This window comes from Thermobia domestica, chromosome 4 (genome assembly GCF_964235325.1).
Source record: "Thermobia domestica chromosome 4, izTheDome1.hap1.1, whole genome shotgun sequence".
Classification (NCBI taxonomy): domain Eukaryota; kingdom Metazoa; phylum Arthropoda; class Insecta; order Zygentoma; family Lepismatidae; genus Thermobia; species Thermobia domestica.
Genome location: NC_137457.1, coordinates 304,943,629 through 304,962,558, shown reverse-complemented (window position 1 = coordinate 304,962,558; position 18,930 = coordinate 304,943,629). Strand labels below are relative to the sequence as shown.

Below are 18,930 nucleotides of genomic sequence, written 5' to 3'. Positions count from 1 at the left end.
GATATTCAATTTTCTCATCACAATTTCAGATGTAGATTTGGATACGAATCAAGATCTGAGATTCGAATTTCGGATCCAGATCCGAGATCCGGATCCAGGTCCGAATTTCGGATCCAGATACGAGATCCGGACCCAGATCCGAAATCCGAATTTCGGATCCAGATCCGAGATCCGGATCTGAGGTTCGGATCCGAGATCCGGATCTGGGATTCGGATCCGAGATCCGGATCTGAGAATCGGATCCGAGATCCGGATCTAGGTCCGGATCCGGATCTCACTGGATCCGGGATATCCGGATCCGAAAATTTTTGGCCATCCCTACTCAAGATACAGTTCCTTCTTAGCCAATGTCTCAACCAGTTTCGCTTCCTCTTCTTAATCATATCTAAAATAGGGATGGCCACATTTTCCGGAAAAACGGAAAACGGAAAATATTTTTTCCGGAAACCGGAAAATTGAAAACGGAAGACGGAAAATTTTCCGGGAAAGCGGAAGACGGAAAATTTTCCGGGAAAGCGAAAGACGGAAAATTTCCGGAAAAACGGAAACGGAAAATTTTCCAGAAAATCGGAAGACGGAAAATTTTCCGGAAAAACAGAAAATGTGATTTCCGGAAACCGGAAAACTCTTTTTCCGGAAATGGTCATCCCTAATCTAAAATCGTTCTTCCCCACCATTTCGAACACCCTTTCATTCGTTTTCCGCTCGACCCAGCAAATTCTCTCTATTCTTCTCCACACCGACATTTTCAAAGCTTCCAGTCGTTTCTTTTTTAATCACTTTTGCGTAATGTCCCTGTTTCTGCCCCATACAGTACAACACGAAGCATTTTATAAGTCTTTCTTCTCAATTCAAAAATATAGCGTTTCATTCTCGGTTTAGAGTTCATGTGGTTTGGATTCGACTTTAAGCTGTAGACTCACACCTTATATAGCCTCGGTTGTGAACGGGACATTAAACTCCAAATCTACCAACCAAAATAAGAATGTTTCTTTTTGGAGATACTCTCCGTCTATTCTGTACACTCTTTTTAGTCTATTCTGGGCCCACACACTGATTTTAGAGACCAAAATATATCTACAATAGAGAAAACACTGTTACCATTAAAACTTATATTCAGAAATACTCTGTTTCAAAACCATACAGTGCGTCATCTCTGCACAACTATAGTGATCGCACGGAGTCGTGAAGTTTGACCTAGATCTGCCAATTTCAACATCCAATGGAATAGGAGGGTGTGTCCTGCTAAGTCAACTCCCATCTATGAAATTTTGCCAGTTTCGTCTCTTGCACTATAGGGATAACATCTCCAAAGAGTACAGTGTTGTCTGATTACTACTAAGTTTCGTTTTGTTTATTTTTGTTGCTATTGTTTTATATTTTTGCTATTAATATTGTTACCATTCAATTCGAATTATTTATTGTTAGTGTTCATATTATGCTTCTTTAAGTCTGGGTGTTGTTTTTTTTTTTCGCTGCTCGTTTGCCATGTCCTCTAAGTTTGGCAACGTTGTTGGTGCACTACTGTTATTTCACGTTTTCTCAAGTGTGCGTTCGGAAGGCATCTGAAGCTGCACGAATCGTGCCGAATTCATCCGATGCATCACACGGGAGGAAAAGCAGTTCTGTGATTGGTGTAGAGTAGAGTCTAGGCTTCACGAGTCTTCGCGGTCACTTTTATAACTACTGAAGTATCGACATCGTATTATTAGGCGTTACTAAGATACTTATATATATATATATATATATATATATATATATATATATATATATATATACAAGGTGTTACAAAAATGTGTCAATATTTTTTTCACGTCAAAGTAAGAAAAAAGTTTATATGGACTTGCACTCAAAAGTGGATAATTTCGGAGTTATAGGATGCCGAAAACGTAAAACAAGTGAACTTTAAAAGTTCATAGCTCCACTACTATGGGACCTATCGTAGTTGGGTCAAGACATCACTGAGGAACTGGTATGTTAACTATCCAAATATCCATGTTTGAGAATGCTCTAGTACTTGCACATTAGTTTTTAGAGGTAGGTGGAGAGTGATCAAGTACTCCCAAACTGCCTCTCTCTAAAAAAATGATTGTGCAAGTACTGGAGGTTTTGAAAGATGTATATTTCGAAAGTTCACATACTAGTTTCTCAGTGGTGTCTTGACCCGACTACGATCGGTAATATAGTAGTAGAACTATGGACTATAGAGTTCATTTTTCACGTTTTCGGCACCCTATAACTACTAAACTGTGCACTTTCGACCCCAGATCCACATGAACTTTTTTTCCCCTTATTTTGATGTGAGAAATCTATTCCCAAAATACTGTGACAAGTTTTGGTAACACCCTGTATATCAACTTCTTAAGACACTTTCTATAAATAGTTCTATCCATCAACGAACTACTCAATAAATATGATGTTGACTTCCCTCAGTGTAACAAGGCTTTTCTTTTCATGTGTTAGCCAGAAATCCTAGTAAAGCCGAAATTAGAAAGTCAATACACAAAATTTCACGTAATTGATAAAGAGATTCAAGTTGTTTGGTTTCCGCGAATCTCTTCAAGAAAAGAAAGTTTCCATTTCCTTCCTTCCCCCCCCCCCACTACTTTCTCTAAAGGATAGTTTGATCATAATTCCAGCCTCTTGCTACAAATGTGAAGTCAGGGAGGGGGTTCTCGAATGACTCTTACACCAGTGGTTTATCCAGAATTTTGAACTTAGGGGGATGTTCAAAAAATCTGGGTGTGTGTGCAAGCTTGCATTAAGGTCGTATACTATTATCGTCTTTTTAATTAGCTTTTTCCTTTTTTTTTTTCAAACTTTAAAATTTGTTGATGCAACGAACGATAGCAGTGGATTTCCTTCCTCACCCAGAGCCAATTAGCGGTCGAGTTTCTCATGCTTTGTGTGGCGTCGAGATGAAATCGTTCGCAATTGATTGGTCAAATGGACGGACTCAGGGTAAAAGGTAACAAGTCATTTTTATTCATTTTTCAGGAGAGTCATCTTATTCCCTTTTACCCAGTGTGGATTCCATTGTAGCTTAATTATTCCCTTTTTGCACGTCCCTTGTACTTGTTTTTGGTCACGTTTTTTTTTTTTTTTCATAGGGCTTTTCATACAAAAAAGCGCCATTTAAAATACTACAACTCTGTGTTAAAAACCGAAAATTGTAAAAGAAAAAAGTGACTTGTTACCTTTTACCCTGAGTCCGTCCAAATGTTGTTGTGACGATTACAGCCGTGTAAAGGTTGATTTCCATTCAATCTTGCGTTACGTGCTTTGCTTGAAAATTTATCTAGTCGAAAGTAAGACATTGGCATTTAAAAACAAGAATTCAAAATCTTTTAAAAAAACAAAACACTAAGATTTTTAATGGTGTCTTTCTGTCCTGCCTAAAAGCCCTCCTAATCTTTCGATCTATTTCTGTAAAAATTAATGTGATTAAAAAAAAAAAAAAAAACTACTTGCAGAGAAATGGAAAATTGATTGACTCAGTTGCAAGAAAGCCGTTTGCCATTGTAGCTGAAACGAAGATAAAACAAACTTACTTCGGTCTAGTATCAAGTCATTTCACAACAAAATTTTATTCGGTTTTCCAGTAGTTCACCTCCAACATGCTAAGGCTCGTAGCAGGGGCGGCTTTAAGATTTTAATTTTGTGTAGACCCGCTCGCTCGCGTATGGATACACAAAATCGGAAATTACTTTTATAGCAGTGGTTGATGCTTACCATTAATATAAAAAGTAGAAAATATCTTTACTCTTTATTGTATCTCTTAGTGTTTATATATTTTTTCAAAATTTTGGGGTAGACCCGTGCCTATCCGGCGAACCCGCTAAAACTGCCACAGTTCACATCCTCAAGACATGTTTGGCCATATATTAAGCAAATAATGCAAAAGGATGCACAAGACGGCCCTTATTCCCGATTATCTTATCTTTTTTTTATTTGATCGAAACTCCAAAAAAACATACAAGTACAGCAGAGCCCCGATTATCCGAAGAGTTTCGATTAACCGAGTCTCCGTGTTATCCGAGCTTAATAAAAATTAAAAAAAAAAAAACCTTTTAAAAACTAGACTGGTTACAACAATAAGTAGTCTACAGGCGTTTGTTTAAGCAACAAAGTGAACATGAAGCTAGTAAAGATAACGACCCCCGCCAGGCATTGAAACATTTACGCCAGTGAGCTTTGATTCTTGCATGTCTTGAGTATCAGTTTTCCGCCGAAGTCACAAAAGACGTAGCATATTTTCTAACAACAGAGCAGTGTGAGCGGCGTGGGTGTTTCTTCTAGTTCTCGTGACTATTTGTAGAAATAGCTGGGAAAAGAAAACGTGTTTTATCATTAGAAGATAAGCCTACAGCTATTAAACGATTAGATCGTGGTGAAACTATCAAAAAGGTAGCAAGTGATAGGTAAAGTGACCGTTGGTGAATTTCTTATGTACGTATGTAGATACTGTACTGTATGTCCACTAAAAATAAAAAAGAAATACAGTAATAATAAAGAGAAATAATCAATAAACAATAATGATAAATACTGTACATTTTATTAAATGAATACATCCGTGCTAACCGAGTTTTTGCTTATCCGATTAGATTCGGTCCACATTAGCTCGGATAATCGTAACTCTACTGTATTTCAATTCTGATATTGATATTTTGTATTGCTACTAGTTACATTGACAATATAAATATGCAAATAGAAGTATATATGATACTATTGCATATAGTATTGAATTATGTATATAAGAGAAATCAGCTGATAAGGTGATGCCGAAAAAGGAGTTGTGATATAAAACACTAACGTTCTTTCTTAAGAGTCGTCTTATGCATCCTTTTGCATTGTTTACTTAATATATGGCCAAACATGTCTTGAGGATGTGAACTGTGGCATATTTTACGTACTGCGCCTCTTAGCATGTTAGAGATAAACTACTGCAAAAGTGAATAAAAATCTTGATGTGAAATAATTTGATATTATACCGAATTAAGTTTATTTTATGTCCATTTTAGTTAGAATGTCAAACAGATTTCTTGCAACCGAGTCAATCAATTTTCCATTTGCACGCAGTTATTATTATTATTTTTATTTTTAAGAATAACATTCATCTTTATCAAAGTAGATGTGAATAATACCGCTGATAAAAAACTGTTTCCTCGTCACTTTTCCGAGAACAAGAAGAATAACATCTAAAATTTATGACGAAATTTGAAGAAATAGTTATTTTTCTTACAGCCTCTCTGTTAGAAACAGATTATTACGAATGCAAGACAAAATTCAAGAGGATAAACCCAAAGGAAAATTCAGACAAAACGAACTAAATTCAAGCAACAGAATTATAGGCGCAGATTAATAAAAGAATGATTATTTTTTCAACTGTTATGCTTCAACTAAAATGTTATCTGAAATTCTTCACTTTACGGAAATAACATTTTTTTTAAATGCTGAAAACCCAATAAAAGACGTAAGACTGTTATAGTAAATATATATATTTCACATTTCCATCTTTGCTGAAAAAATCTTGATCAGTACTTCAGAATTAAAATAAACATTTATACATTACTCAAAATAAAAGATTGCTATATGCTACCACACAAGAACGACTTTTTAAAAATCAAATAGCACCACAGTTACTTTTCGTAATTAAAAAGAATTGTCTTACTGTAATACGCTAAACATATTTCAAATGTATTAAAGATATGTATAATAAATAAGAATACCCAGAACTTTTCATATGGGTATGTGTGAAAGAAATTAGAGCTAATCTGTCCTTTTATTATAACATTTTTACGTTTTATTGAGTTGTCAGTGTTTAAAAAGAAAGAAAAAGTTATTTTAGATGAAAAAAATACAGATAACATTTTAGAACATATGATAATTAAAGGAAAAATAATCACATAGGATGTGCACTGGTACGTACATCCAATATATACTCCTATGATTTTGTCCCATGGATTTTGTCCTCGTAAGAACTTTCCTTGCATTTTGAACGCTTGGATTTACTTCGTGCCCTCGTTACTACAACATTTTATACATGGGTTCCGATCTGCATACAAACACGCTAGGAGTCAAGCTTTCTGGTGATATATTTCTCTAAAAATTTCCTCCTCGCATAGAATTCCGATTAGGCAAAGATTAGGCAGAACGGAAAGATAAGATCATTTAAAATATTTTCTAGCAAGTCCTGGGGGGCCTTTAGGCAGAACGAGAATGAATCTTTTTAATATTGTACCCACCTAGTTGGGGGAGTGTCAGGAATTTATTTCCGGGAGGTTGTCCGAAAATTTTAGGGGGTGCTGGGAGGGTGTTAGGGGGTGTAGATAAATCACTGCTCTTACACTAACTTAAACTATATTATCACTGCTAGACTGCGCACAACTCACAAAGGAAGTGCTCCAAGTAAGTGAAATGAACGCCAGAATGCATTTATGATACGGATAGTCTCGTGTACAGTCCGCAGCAAAAAAACCTGCAACATGAGCATGTAAGTTTATTGTGAAACGACGAAGTCTTTTGCTCCAAAATAAATGTGCATGTGATTCATGCCACTTAGACGTTATGTTGATTCCCTGCGCTATTAGGCGTAGTTTCACAATAAACTTACATGCTCATGTTGCAGGTTTTTTTTTTTTTTTTTTTTTGCTGCGGACTGTACACGTCAATTACTATCCCTCCGATATGAAGTATTCTGACTTCCTACAGCCTCAAAAAGCCAGAACATTCACAGGGAGAATCATATGTAAAGTTACCACTGAAACATCAGGTATATCTAAATTCAATCCATTATCATAACATTCAACCGTGGCTCTAAAACAAGTGAATAGCATTGACAAAAATTGAGTTTCTAATACCTTATAGAAAATATTTAAAATTATTCCTGCTTAAAAATAACTGTTACATATTTCTATTGCAGGTCATCCTTGTAAGATGCTATAAAATCAACTATGATAAATTAACGCAGAATATGACGTTGATGACGCTATCAGCGGTTCTTATACGTTGTAGTCTGGTGTATCACTTCTTCACGTGTTGCTACTATTGTCTGGCTTGCCGATCACGGGTGTGCTTCCCGAACACTTGGGCAGCCAAGAATGGTAAGTTTTATTAAGATACAAATACCATTTCTATCAATGAAGTTGAAAATTAAACGTTATTAGCAAAATCAGTAAAACTCTTTCAATCAGTAGTTTAGTATATGAGCGACTCGGGCGAACATAATTGTAAGCAAAGGCGCAAATCTGTCTTCAACATTGGGGGGGACGGGTAAGACGGTCCCGTATATATATATATATATATATATATATATATATATATATATATAAGCGATGTTCAAAATATTTATGAAGTTGAAAAACAATGCTGTGAAGGATCAGGGGAGCAGAATTGTCTTCAGTGACGAATTTAGGAGGCTATCGGGCTCATTCCCCCCTTGAAATAATTTGTTAGTTTTACGCATTCCACGTACAACAATAATCCTTCTTACCATTTCTAAGAATGTCATTGACTTTCCATTTTCTTATGCTTTTTGTTTAGAAATAATACTGTATTTGTCAAATTTCATTCCATGTAAGAACAGCGTCCTTAATTGTTCTTTCTGTCATCCTTTCTATTTTTCTTTCTTTTTCTTGACGTTACTACTTTCATTTCGCCTATCATACTTTATCGACCGTTGTCAGTTGTGATTCAAGTTGGCCGTCATCAGTAACACCAAAACTAAGAGGAGTTGATAAGCGAAACTAGTGTTCCACACCAACATGCGCGGATATCAACATGACAGGACTTTAGTTATTATAACAAAGGAACAATTATATCGTTTAGTTATTTTTAAAAGAAGGAAATGTTTGAATTAAAGAAAATCAAAACGGGGGAATAATTAGCCCGGGAAATTAGGACGGCCAAGAGGATGCTTTCTTTTTCTTGTATGAATAGAATAAAGGGTTAGATTCACTTTTAAATTTTTGTGTCATATCATATAGGATTTATCGATCTGTAATTCTTGCCATTATAACTTCAATTTATGCATAAATTAAAATATATTTAATTCTCAAACTCAGGTGGGCAATTGCCCACTTCCTTCCTTGTATTGGGCATAGCCCTTAAAAGAAAATCCTAAATACGCCATTGGTTGTCTTCAACATTGGAAGGTGGGCAGATTTGAGGCTTATTCTAGATAAGGGAGATGAAACTCATATTACAGTAGATGAATCTGATCAACTGTTGTAGAGTATATTATATATTAGGTGATGTAGATGAAGTAGTAGTACATATCAGTATTACAAATCACTGCCGTGAAAACATTCTGAAATCTGAATACATGCATATTTATAATTGGTATGTTTCTAATTAGGCATCCACAAAGATCCACGTTAAAATTGTTTTATAGTAATATAATAATATAAATGACGACTTCCCCAAAACTATGAAGAAAGAATATCAATTATGTGTGACGCAACAATACTCTTTGAGCAAAATGATTATAATCTCAATAACATTACAGGAATCGTTTCAGAAATCTGACGCATGTCATACTCTTTACTTAACAGATGTAACCTTAAGATTAGAGAGAAAAATATTCCAGCAATTGAATTCTTTTCTTTGCTTACGAAACATCCTCTCTCAAAAGAAAAATTGGGACACGCGGAAATAATACGTAGGAACAAACCATGGTTCGAACTAGCAGAGAAGAGAAAACAGGCAAAATTACGTTGGCTACAAAATCCGAATGAAGTAACTACACAAAATTTCGTAGACACCAGGCGAGGAACTTCCAAAACTTTTAGAACAAAAAAACGCGATATTTTGAAAGCTAAAATTTAGGAACTTGAAGATAGTAAAAATAAAAACATTCGGGACATGTATAAAGGGGTCAACGAATTTAAGAAAGGCTGTCAACCTCGTTCTTATATATGAAAGAAAGCTGATGGAACAGTTCTGATACAGATAGCATTTTAAATAGATGGAAAGATTTCTTTGACGATTTGCTTAACACGCAGCCAAAAACTAATGTGCGTGGAGAAAGGAAGATACACACCGCAGAACCATATATTCCAGATCCCAATCGAATAGAAGTAAAAATCGCTATAAAGAAATTAAAGAAACACAAATCTCGGGTGCAAACGAAATTCCGGCTGAGTTAATTTTAGCTGGAGGCAAAAAATTGTTGAACAAGATACACAAACTCATTCTCCTTATCTACAACAAGGAAGAATTGCCACAAGAGTGGGAAGAATCAATCATTGTTCCAATTCACAAGAAAGGCGACAAAACTGACTGTAATAATTATCGAGGCATCTCTCTTCTGTTAACATCCTATAAAATCCTTTCAAACATTCTATTAGCAAGAATGAGCCCATACGCAGATGAAATGTTTGGAGATTATCAGTGTGGATTTAGACGAAATCGATCAACTATCGACCAAATATTTACCATTCGCCAAATACTCGAAAATAAGCGGGAATACAGTAGTCCGGTACATCAACTATTTATTGATTTTAGAAAGGCTTATAACTCGGTTAGGAGAGAAACATTGTACAACGTTCTTACAGAATTTGGAATACCGAAAAAGCTAATTAGATTAATTAAGGCATGTTTAAATGAATCCCAAAGTAAAGTCCGGGTAGGAAAAGTTTTGGCCACGAGCTTTCACGTTAAGAATGGCCTGAAACAAGAAGATGCGTTGTCGTCATTATTATTCAACTTTGTCCTGGAATACGCTATAAGGAAGATGAAGGATAGCAGCCAGGGCCTAGAGCTGAACGGTGTTCACCAGGTTATGCGTACGCTGATTATGTAAGTTTAGTAGGGGTTGATATGAGAAAAATAGAAAGAAATGCAGAGGTCTTATTAGACACGCTTGCATGGACATAAGTTTAGAAGTAAATGCAGAGAAAACTAAATACATGGAAGTGCGTCGGGACCGTAATACGGCAAATTATGTATGTGTTAAAATATTAAATAATACTTTTGATAAAGTGGATACTTTCAAACATCTAGGATCAATATTAACAGACGAAAATCATGTTCACGAAGAAATTAAATGTCGACTAAAAACAGGGAATTCGTGTTATTATTCAGTTCAAAACCTCTTGTCGTCGCGAATTCTGTCGAGGGATTTGAAGCTTAAAATGTATAAAACGATAATCATACGCTTACTGAGTACAGAGCATAGACTGAAAGTATTTGAGAACAAGATCCCGAGAGAAATATTCGGACCAAGAGGAACGGGAATGGGGAATGGTGGAAACTTCATAACGACGAACTACGTAAATTATATGGCTTACCAAACATTGTTAAGGTCATCAAGTCTAGGAGGCTTAGGTGGGCAGGACATGTAGCCAGGATAGAAGAAAATAGGAACGCTTTCAAAGTGTTAGCGGTAAGACCAATCGGAAAACGACTATTAAGAAGACCTAGGCGCAGATGGGAAGAGAATATTAAGATGGATCTCGCAGAGATAGGAATACAAAGTAGAAACTGGATCCAGTTGGCTAAGAATAGAAGTCAGTGGAGAGCTTTTGTGAACGCGGCATTGAACCTCCGGGTCCCATAGGCTATAGAGTTAGTTAGCTTACGAAGCATGAGTAGATGCCTAGGCTGATACTACAAATAGATTAACTGCGCATTTACTGAAAAGATGGGTTCTACTGACATTGGATAGTCTATATACTCTTCGTGTGCTAGGGCCTAGGGGAGAGGAGGAGATAAGATTTCATATGAGGTTACGTCACGCACAGTCGCACGCCTTCATTTTCATTATAAATGGAAAAGCCAAGAGAAACAAATTTCATCTAAGTTTCCTTTGTGGCAGTCGGACACAACTCATCACAGTTATCTGCAAAATGCACTTTTCAAATCGGATTATTGGGAGAGCCTCTAGTTCCAATGTTGGGGGGGGACATGTCTCCCCATTTCCCCGGAATTTGTGCCCGTACCTACAGCTGAGACAACTTTCCAGCATGAGGAGAGGGGCATATCCTCCTCTGGCATTTATTGCAATTTGTGCCCAAATAGCGGAAGTGGAATTAATACATATTGATGAGACTACTAAACTTACTACAGCACGAAGTTCAGTTTGAAATACTACAGAATACGATTCTTTTTTTAAAAAAATGGAAAAGCCAAGAGAAATCAATTTCATCTTACATTCCTTTGGGGCAGTCGGACACTTATCCGAAAAAGCGCTTTTTAAATCAGATTATTGGAGGGGACAGTCCCCCCCAGGTCCAATATTGGGGGGGACATGTCCCCCTCGTCCCCCCCGGGATTTGCGCCAGTGATTGTAAGCACCATTTCTGATGAAATTGAGTTATTAGGTACGAAGGTGATTCAGAAGGTGATACCTTTATTTGTGTTTGACAGATAGCACCGATACAGGTATCAGTGGAAAGCTTGCAATATCAGCTACAAATGGTGGCATCATTTTTCAATATAATCTCCGTTACGGGCAACAGACTTACACCAACTCAAAGCAAGGTTTTTCATGCCATCGGCGAAGAATTGTGGTGGGTGCTGGCGATACCATTACCGAACTTTTGCTTCCACCTCTGCGTTACAACTGTAGCGTTGGCCCTTAAGGTGATCCTTAAGTTTGGGGAAAAGCCAAAAGTCGCAAGGCACAAGATCCGGACTATATGCACGATAAGGCAGAATGTCAATAATACTTTGCCAGCAGACGGAACAACTTCGAATTTTTTTGGCGGAGGAGAGCACAAGTAGCACTACCCCATTGACCGACGCTTCGTTTCTGAGTTGCGATGGTGTACCCACGACTTGTCGCTGGCTATGAACGTCAACGATAACCCACTGTTTCAACCAGATGTCGCCACTGGTTGCCATGGTGATACTCTAGAACGAGAAGATATAAGAAGGTGAAACAAGTGACATTCTATAGCTTAAACATCAGTACACTAATGATAAACAGTTCAGAATGTTTGCAGTACTATTGGCCAAGTAGTTGGCTTGGAGGCATTACTTTCTGAATGACCCTCGCAGAAAGGATTGTGATGGAATCATAGAAGAGTATGTAGGTAGTTTTATTTCGGAAATGTACCTGCAGAAGGGAGAGGGAGCTTGTTTGTCATATGTCATTGAGCTGAATTGCATAGGTATAGTCGATATATATATATTTTTTAGTTTACTTGAAAGTTAGAAAATCTGGCATACCATTATGTTCGCCCGAGCCGCTCATATATGTTTCTTTTTTTCTTCTTATGGATGATTGAAACCGTTACTACACTGGAGTGCAGAACTTACAAACGAAAGTAAGTTCCCCATGCGATGTCACTCCCAGTTGCAAAGATCGGTGGAACTTGAACGATGCATAGAGAGTAGTAGCATTCATATAACCATATGTAAGGTAATAAGACCTTATCAAAGAGGATAAATTGGGTCAAAAACCTCCGAAATTTGAACTTTTGGTAATTGTTTACCCATGAAAGGAAACAAAATGGACCCCCAAAAATTACAGATGTAAATACCCTGATCCTATAATATCATACCAAATTTTTAAATTTGGCAATATCCAAAATTTGAGGGGACTTCTGTCAAAATCAAGAGGGATGATCCTAGGTACACCTATACATTGTTCAGCGTAAGCTCTAAACTCCGATAAACAAAATATTTGTATCCTTCCGCTTGTCACAAATACGATTGGCTAGTGATGTATCACTCCCACTCCCCACGGGGAGGAGCAAATTATACACGTGCATTTTGACAATACTGTCTCGTGTTGTCCAAATAATTACAGCAGCAGCAGAAAAGAAAGAAAAGAAACTCGAAAGATTAAAAAAAAAGTATTTGAATTTCGCTCGTAAATAATTGTTGCTTAGTAAGCAAAGGTTTGCCTTGTTGGTGTTTCACCACAACACTCGCGGAACCGGGATTCATGCCAGTCATCTTTCAGACTTCCATCCACAGTTGAGTTGGCGCCATAATTACTGCACATGCTTAGTGTTTTATTTCTATTGTTTCATTAGCCACACTCGATTGCAGTATTATTAGGTAATCCGTATTATATTTTTGTCATTTATAATAATATAGCAGCTTTATATGAAGCTTCACAGTAAAAGTAATAATGCAATCACATGAACTATTTTGCGGAGGAGTACAAGCGTTGGTAGGACAACAGCAAATCAGCGATATTTAGTTTCACGTGGCTTTGTTTATCGCAGTTTAGAGCTTAGGCCGAATAATATATAGGTCATTGACCCTGGCCAAGACCCTTGACCTTTGACCTCTCAAATATTTTTGTTGACTCGACTAGCCATAAACCACCCAGTACCACTTATATATATTTGAGTTCTTATTTTCTGACTTCCGACATTTTTTAAGTTTCACCTCACCTCTATAATAGTTTCATATTAGATGAAAGCAACCATGAGAAAAATTAACTCAATTCAATAATATTAAATAGTGCCCCAAGCGACCTCGAAGTTTTGAATGGATTTACAGTATATAAATTAAGGTAAATTACCTTGTAAATTTGGAAAGACAATCGTAAGTTAATAAACATACACCGTATATTATGAAGGTAATAGCCTAACAACTAAATGATCTGAGATAAGTTGGAAATAACACCAGATATGTATTTGTACTGAAAAGATACCCCAAAATATGTCACATGTCCTCTCCCTATTAAGAAAATTGTATGTGAATCTCAGATGATAGATTTCGGCATGATCGCCATGATGCTATTATAGAGCAATAGATGCGGATTTATTTCCATTAGTTCTAGGCAAGACAGGGTGCCACTTCTTCCCCTAGCCGTTCCAAACTATCAGATACTTTTGTCTCATATTGTATACGTAAACGCATTTAAAACTTAAGGCCGCTTGGAGCACCATTTAATATAATAGTACAATTGAGTTAATTTTTCTCATGGGTTCACGATTTACTTCGGTCTGATATGGAACCATTTTAGGGGGTAAAACTAAAAAAAAATCGGGAGTCAAAAATAGGACCACCTTTTATATATATATATATATATATATATATATATATATATATATATACGAGGGGCATTCAATAAGTAAAGAGACAAATTGCTATAGCTCAATAAAGATTTATTTCAATCTTTCAAAACTAAGGCTATTTTTCAATATAATCACCCTTTACAGTTATGCATTTGTCCCATCTTTCTTGCAGCTTCCTAATTCCCTTGGCGAAGAAATCTTTCGATTTACCCCGAAGCCACCTTTGCACCGTCTGGGAACCCATCTGGTACACGTTTTTCTGTACTTTAAAATGTTCCTAATGACATTGTGAACAGTTCCAACACTTAAACTTCCTCAGCTATCATTTCAACAGTAATTCTTCTGTTATCACGAATAAGTCCGTCAATCCTCGATTCCAACGAAGAACCAGAAACTTCCACTGGACGTCCACATCGGGGTTCATCACCTACACTTGTTCGGCCACTTTTAAACCGATCAACCCACTTGTACACATTCGCACGGTTCATACAACTGTTACCGTACTGTCTCAACATTCGAGAAAAAATTTCACTTGGTTTTACACCTTCTGCGACTAAAAACCTAATGACTGAGCGCTGTTCTTCTAAGGTGCAATCTTCTAGAGGACTTGCCATGATGAATTGATATTTTTGAAGTTATGTTGACATAAAATTACGAAACAGCAGATCAGAGCATATCCCAAGGTTGCCAACTAACACCCCTGAAACAAAAAAAAAAAATGATTAGTGTTAAAAATATAGACTGTCTGTTTACTTATTGAATGACCCTCGTAAAAGGTGTGTTCAAAAAGTACGGTGACTATAGTTGCACACTGCCATCTAGTGATGATGTATCCACTTCAAATAGTAAGCTCGGTAGCCTCAAGCTTTGGTACAATCAGTGTCGATTTTGAGCAAGTTGTGACATGTTAGTTAGCTTCCAGAGGCAGAAGATTAAGTATGTCTTAAGAGTGTCTGTCTCCCGCCAACATTAAGTTTTGTTCTAAGCTGCAAAAAAAAAAAAAAAAAAAAAGTGCCAAAAAAGCTACGAAATCTCAAAATCAGTGTATGGCGATGAAGCGGTGGCATTAAAGACTGTTTACTGTTTGTATATTTCCTCTATGAATGATTCAAAAGCGGAAAGAAGTCGGTAGGATACGAGCAACGATCGGAGACATCCTTCGAGTCAAAAGCAGATGAAAACATGCAAGAAGTGTCACCAATGACTCATTCAAACAGGTGAATGACTACTGGAGAGCTTTCTGAAGAACTAAACATCTCGTATGAGTCCGTGAAAAGCATTTTAACCGCCGATCAAATAGGCAAATGGCTTCCACCTTTATCACGAAGAGCGCACCGTGCCACACCTTGCTTTTGATCCGCCAGTTTTTGACCGAAAAAAAATATTCCTGTCTGTCCCCATTCACTGTACTCTCCAGATATAGCACCATTCGACTTCTGGCTCTTCCCAAAAATGAAAACCGTGCTTAAAGGAAAACGTTTTGAGGGTCTCGATAGAGCAGCTTAACGCCCTAACAAGAGAAGCCTTCTAGAAATGCTTCAAGTCATGGATTCAACGTTGGGATAAGTGCATTGCTAGCCAAGGACAGTACTTTGAAGGAGATTAAATCAAATTACATGTAAGTTTATTACCTTGTTTCTAATAAAATGATTGACCGTACTTTTTGAACATACCTCTCATAGGGTGGACCATTCACCTTGACACGCCCTTGTAATTTTTAAACTAACTGACAAAAAGCGTTGAAATTTTATACCATTGAAAATATCGGCAGAGGGACATTGCTTTTGTATAGTCTTTGATATCACAAGGTTAACAATGTTGTCAACTCAATATAAAGGTTAATTTTTTCGAATATCACTACGTCAGGTTATTATGTATTTCAAATCTACATGTTAAACAAAAAACCTATAAAGTTATATTTACTATTCAGTGTTACAAACTAAGGAATTACAACATCCAGATTTTTGGTAATTTCTTCAGCACTAATAACGCAAGTGAGACAATCATGACAATGGATATTGTAAAAGTACTTTCCTTTGAAGGGGTAAGTAGAACTAGATTGACTAATCAGAGTCCGAGATCGACTCCCACTACCAATTTATTACATAAATCCTCTAATAACAACAGTATTTTCAGAAGCGCTTCAATATAATTTCCTCTATTGTGAGGTAGAAATTAGGTAGCCCAAGGCCGTGCGCCTAAGGACAGGATCTCTACAGAGGTCCTGGCAAACTACGAGTAGATACGGTGGCGTAGGAAACCCCAATGCTCCAGGTAAGCAGTGAGCGGGTTAAAAGTAACAGAGTCCCGAAGCAGGGTAGGCCAGATAAAAGGGAAGCCAAGAGATAACCACAGCAGACTATAGACTTTGAGATTGAGTTTCCCTTGGTGCTCCAGGCAAGGAAGAGGAGGGGAGGTGACCAATCGACAACTGGTGCCTGTCCGCTGAATGCTCTCCAATATATAGGCGCTCCAGGCGGCTGTGGCGCTGCTGCTCCCATGTCGTCATGTGGCTTGTAGGTGGTTGGAGTCTGTCGCCTGCTTCTTGTAGTAATACCACGTGAGGAGTAGTACTCCATCGTAAATACGTAAGGTTGATGTTTACAAACGCGAGCAGGTGTCATTGTTTACAAACACGAGCAGGTGTCATTGTTTACAAACAGGAGCAGGTGTCATTGTTTACAAACACGAGCAGACATCATTGTTTACAAACACGAGCAGGTGTCATTGTTTACAAACACGAGCAGGTATCATTGTTTACAAACACGAGCAGGTGTCATTGTTTACAAACATGAGTAGGTGTCATTGTTTACAAACAGAAGCACATGGTACATTACAATATCCAACGTACGTTAGTGTCTAATGCTATGACTATGATAACAAACAAAGTTCGAAGGGATTGAAAATTTGACTTTTTTTCAAAAACCTTTACTTTGAAAAACTACTTAGATAAGTACATCATCTAATTGCATAAATGTGAAGATTACTGTGCGGTACATAGCAATTTAATATTTCAAACCGTTCTGGAGATATGATAGAAGTTGTCAAAGTTTGTAACACTGTTAAAAATTATCTAATTCCGAGGAGTATTTACGCCTCCCAAAAATCATTGTTGTAATGTTATAGAAGTAAAGTGAGTCAAAAATTGTTCTAAAATTTTTCCATAATACGCAATTTTAAGCTATATATATAAATATTTTATTGTTGTTTCGTGCCTTCCGAATAGTTTGAGATATGAAATTGCTGTAAACGGCATTATGATCTTTTTATCTGTAGAAAACCATGTACGTAATTTGATCTGATACTTATTCAAACACTTTTTCGAAATAAAGTCTTTTGAAAAAAGTGAAATTTTCAGTTCCTTGTAATTTTCTTTCTACTGGTTCGAAATGCGTCATATGACGAGCGTAGTATTCAACGTTAAGGTACTTTAGACGTGTTCGTCTCATTAAGTTATTACTGTTGTACAATCCTCCAAAATTTGATTGTTTATCGAAGTTTGAAACACTGTAATATCCTTAATTTGCAACATTGCGTAACAAGCGTGACACTGCATGTTTTCACTTTTTATGTAAATCTGAAGTATGCAATAACCTCACGTAGTAGTATTTGAAAAAAAAACATTACTTTATGTTGGGTTTGCAATAGTGTTAAACTCGTGGTATTGATTAGTATGGCAAACAATGTTCCCCAACTACGACACAAAATTTCAGCACTTTCTCTATATAGATTTTAAAAAGTTGTAAGGGATATCAAGAAAATGGTCTACCCTATATTGTAATGTCTCAGTACTTGTGTTTCCAAATACCCAACATGTGTTCCCATTTATAAACAACAAGCAAGTGCAATTTACTATGGAGTACTACAGTTGCAGGTAACGGAGACAGCAGTAACACCACCAATCAAATAACGACGAGGAAACACCAACGACTTCGTTTCACCTGGAGTGCCTATATAACAGAGAACATTCCATGGACATCTATCAGTTTCGGCATTTCAATCCCTCCTTTAGCTTGCTTCGGAGCTCTAGGAGATACCCAACCCAAAGCCTCTAGTTTGCTTCGGAACTCTAGGCTTTCCTTCTTTGGAGCTCTGACGGGATTCCTAACCTCAGTCGCTTACCTTGCTTCAGGGCTCTTTGACTCTTAACCCCCTCTCTGCCTGCTTCGGAGCATTGGGGATTCTTAATCTACTCCACCTAGCTTGCTTCGCAGATCCGTCGGGATTCCTAACCTCAGTCGCTTACCTTGCTTCAGAGCTCTTTGACTCTTAACACCCTCTCTGCTTGCTTCGGACCATTGGGGATTCTTAATCTACTCCACCTAGCTTGCTTCGGAGATCCGTTGGGATTTCTAATCTCAGTCGCTTACCTTGCTTCAGAGCTCTGTGAATCTTAACCCCCTCTCTGCTTGCTTCGGAACATTGGGGATTCTTAATCTACTCCCCCTAGCTTACTTCGGAGCTCCGTCGTGATTCCTAACCTCAGTCGCTAACCTTGCTTCGGAGCTATGTGACTCTTAACCCTCTCTCTGCTTGCTTCGGAGCATTGGGGATTCTTAATGTACTCCACTTAGCTTGCTTCGGAGCTGCGTTGGGATTCCTAACCTCAGTCGCTTACCTTGCTTCGGAGCTCTGTGAATCTTAACCCCCTCTCTGCTTGCTTCGGAACATTGGAGATTCTTAATCTACTCCACCTAGCTTGCTTCGGAGATCCGTTGGGATTCCTAATCTCAGTCGCTTACCTTGCTTCGGAGCTCTGTGACTCTTAACCCCCTCTCTGCTTGCTTCGGAACATTGGGGATTCTTAATATACTCCCCATAGCTTACTTCGGAGCTCCGTTGGGATTCCTAACCTCAGTCGCTTACCTTGCTTCGGAGCTCTGTGACTCTTAACCCCCTCTCTGCTTGCTTCGGGGCATTATGGATTCTTAATCTACTCCACCTAGCTTGC

The 18,930-nt window shown here is 37.5% G+C and overlaps 1 protein-coding gene across 2 annotated transcripts in view; it reads left to right on the top strand.

The window, feature by feature from the left end:
* Positions 1-18,930, top strand: part of LOC145684271 (uncharacterized) — a 323,824-nt gene that overhangs the window by 274,779 nt on the left and 30,115 nt on the right. For both annotated transcript variants that reach the window (XM_081756414.1, XM_081756415.1), the window contains exon 31: positions 6,923-7,103. In XM_081756414.1, the coding sequence (XP_081612540.1) occupies positions 6,923-7,103 (181 nt within the window). The remainder of the gene's footprint in view (positions 1-6,922; positions 7,104-18,930) is intronic.